Below are 2343 nucleotides of genomic sequence, written 5' to 3'. Positions count from 1 at the left end.
CTCAAGATGCGATGCGATGCGATTCACGATACTGATCTCACGATACAATACGATTCATTCATGATTTATTTTACAAAATGAGTTGAGACAAATTCGAAATGAACAACCGCCCTTTTATTATTTCGCCAAGTGCTGCACATTTCTTTGTAAATAAAAAATATTTTATGTCAAATAACAAAACTAAACTACAATTTCAAATCAAATAAAAAAATGAATGAAACAAATGTTTTTGCAAATTAAACAAAGTAAAACTTTGTCTGTGCTTTTCTTGGATTTTTTACATTTAAGAAGTATCAGCATATCCACGGTTTCCAAGTTTGCAGCAAACACAGCGGCCCCTGCTGAACAAAACATGTACTGCGATTCAAACAACATCTCAACCGGCTTGAATCCTCACAAATTATAATCGATTTTCAACCGGCTCACGGTGAATCATTACGTCCCATTTAAAACACTCAAGTTATTTGCAATTTAAAAAAGTGCAGTTTGACGTATATTTCACATTCTTGTGGTAAATTGCTATAGATGTAGTCTAGTAAATTTGTTAATTTTCATTTTTCTAATCAATTTTGTGTTTTCAAACAGCATCGTGCTGTGGTTCATTCTGTCAGTTGATTCAGCAGGGTTTTGATCTCTTAGATGATCTGGACCTCTCCCGCTCTTTGTTTCAGGCGTTTCGTGGCAGGCCAATCTGGTTCTGGCGGACGGTTTCTGCCTCAGCAGAGCAGTCCAGTGCCCAGCCCGTACGCCCCTCAGAGCCCTGCTACTGGCTACAGACAGTATCCTCACCCGCCGGCCTACAGCCAACACCAGCACATACAGCAAGGTCTGCACACACCGCACACCCGCTCGTGTGTTGATCTGTTCTGTAGCTCATCCACACTTTTCTCTGTTCGTACAGGTTCAGTAGCAAGTCCAATGATTCCAGGTGGCATGAGAAATGTTCATGAGAACAAGGTTAGCACACTCGTTTCTGTATGAGCACTGAGGTATAATATCCATTAAATGGTTTTAAAAAAGTTTTCATTTTAACTTCTTAATATTTCTTTTTTTGTGACCCATAAGGATCAGATGAGAACGTTTACAGGCACGTCTCATATCCTGCAGTCCTCTCCACCCTACACCCCTCCTCGTGACGGGGCTACAGATCTGCTCCTCAGCTCTCCGGAGAAGCAGCGCGGTCTGAAACCCGGCGAGGGGGAGCGCGAGCAGGACGATAAGGATGCTGTGTATGATATCGTGGGCTCACCTTCAAAAGACCACACTAAGCTTATCCTGCGTGGGTCGCGGGCACGGCCGGCAGAGATGGAGCTGGGGGGAATGTACCCGGGCTCAGACCCTGAGGGAGAACTCGTGGAGGCTTTGGCTGCAATAGAAAGGATGGAAAGTGAAGCAGCCATGGAGACGGAGCGTAGCGCTAAAGAGGTTCAGGACAAAGGTACGTCACAAGATGCTGTTACTGGTTGGTTGTCTCCAAAATTCCCTTTACATATCCAAACCGTGACTTTCTCTCTGCCTGTGTGTAGATAAACCTCTGAAGAAACGCAAACAGGACTCTCATCCGCAGGAGCCTGGCGCGGCCGGAACAGCAGGTTCGGGCGCCGGGGCCCCTGGTGGGGGTGGCGGAGCTAACGCCGGGCACAGGCTTGCCCCTCAAGAGGCTAGTGCCGCCGGTACCAGCGCCAGCTGTCCGGGCCTCCAGGTGAGCTTGGAACAGGTGGGCAGGGTGGAGGAAGCCTGCATGGGCGTGCCCATCCCCGCCAGCGAGGCCCAACGCTGGCCTCAGGAGCCACAGGAGGGCGTCACTCCGAAAGCACTCAAACACAAGCACGACCACGCCCCAGAACACCGGCATCACCCTGATGACAAGCAGCCCGACACTCCGCGGCCGAAACACAGACCCGAGGGTCGCCACGGCGATGCCCAGTCTGGGAGCAAACCGGTCGAGCTTCTGCCATACCTCCTGGGTGAAAACACAGGCACAGGATCGCTCAAGAACTTCACCATCCCCAAAATCAGGAAGGACGGAGGGGGAGATGTTCCGGAAGGCTGGAAGCAGCCGTGCGTGCGGCTGGAGAGACTGGAGCCTGAAGCTGATGTGAAGAAAAGTGTCAAGCCTGTGGTGGTCCTGCAGAAGCTCTCTATAGATGAGGTGCAGAGACTCATGAGAGAGCGAGACTCACGCGGCTCAAAGTCCAGCAAGAATAGACTCTCCTCCGGGAGATCCGGGAAAGGTAGGGGATTACTCCTGTACTATGACAAACATCTCACAATGACTATTTTGTAAATCAGGCAGGCTGTTGTGTTTCTTGGCTGTTTGTGTTGAACTTTAAACTGCTTCTA

General features: G+C 49.3%; 1 protein-coding gene across 1 annotated transcript; it reads left to right on the top strand.

Annotated features, from left to right (window-relative positions):
• Positions 1 to 671: 671 nt before the first annotated feature.
• Positions 672 to 2287, top strand: LOC130551159 (nipped-B-like protein A; the record flags this gene model as incomplete). Its single annotated transcript, XM_057328707.1, has 4 exons — positions 672 to 826; positions 902 to 957; positions 1066 to 1438; positions 1527 to 2287. Coding segments are annotated over 4 exons (1345 nt in total), but the record flags the coding sequence as incomplete, so codon positions are not given.
• Between the last annotated feature and the right edge of the window lie 56 nt (positions 2288 to 2343).

The sequence above is a fragment of the Triplophysa rosa genome, unplaced genomic scaffold (genome assembly GCF_024868665.1).
Source record: "Triplophysa rosa unplaced genomic scaffold, Trosa_1v2 scaffold725, whole genome shotgun sequence".
Taxonomy (NCBI): Eukaryota; Metazoa; Chordata; class Actinopteri; order Cypriniformes; family Nemacheilidae; genus Triplophysa; species Triplophysa rosa.
The sequence above is the reverse complement of the archived record's forward strand: the minus strand, read 5'-3'. Positions and strand labels throughout refer to the sequence as shown.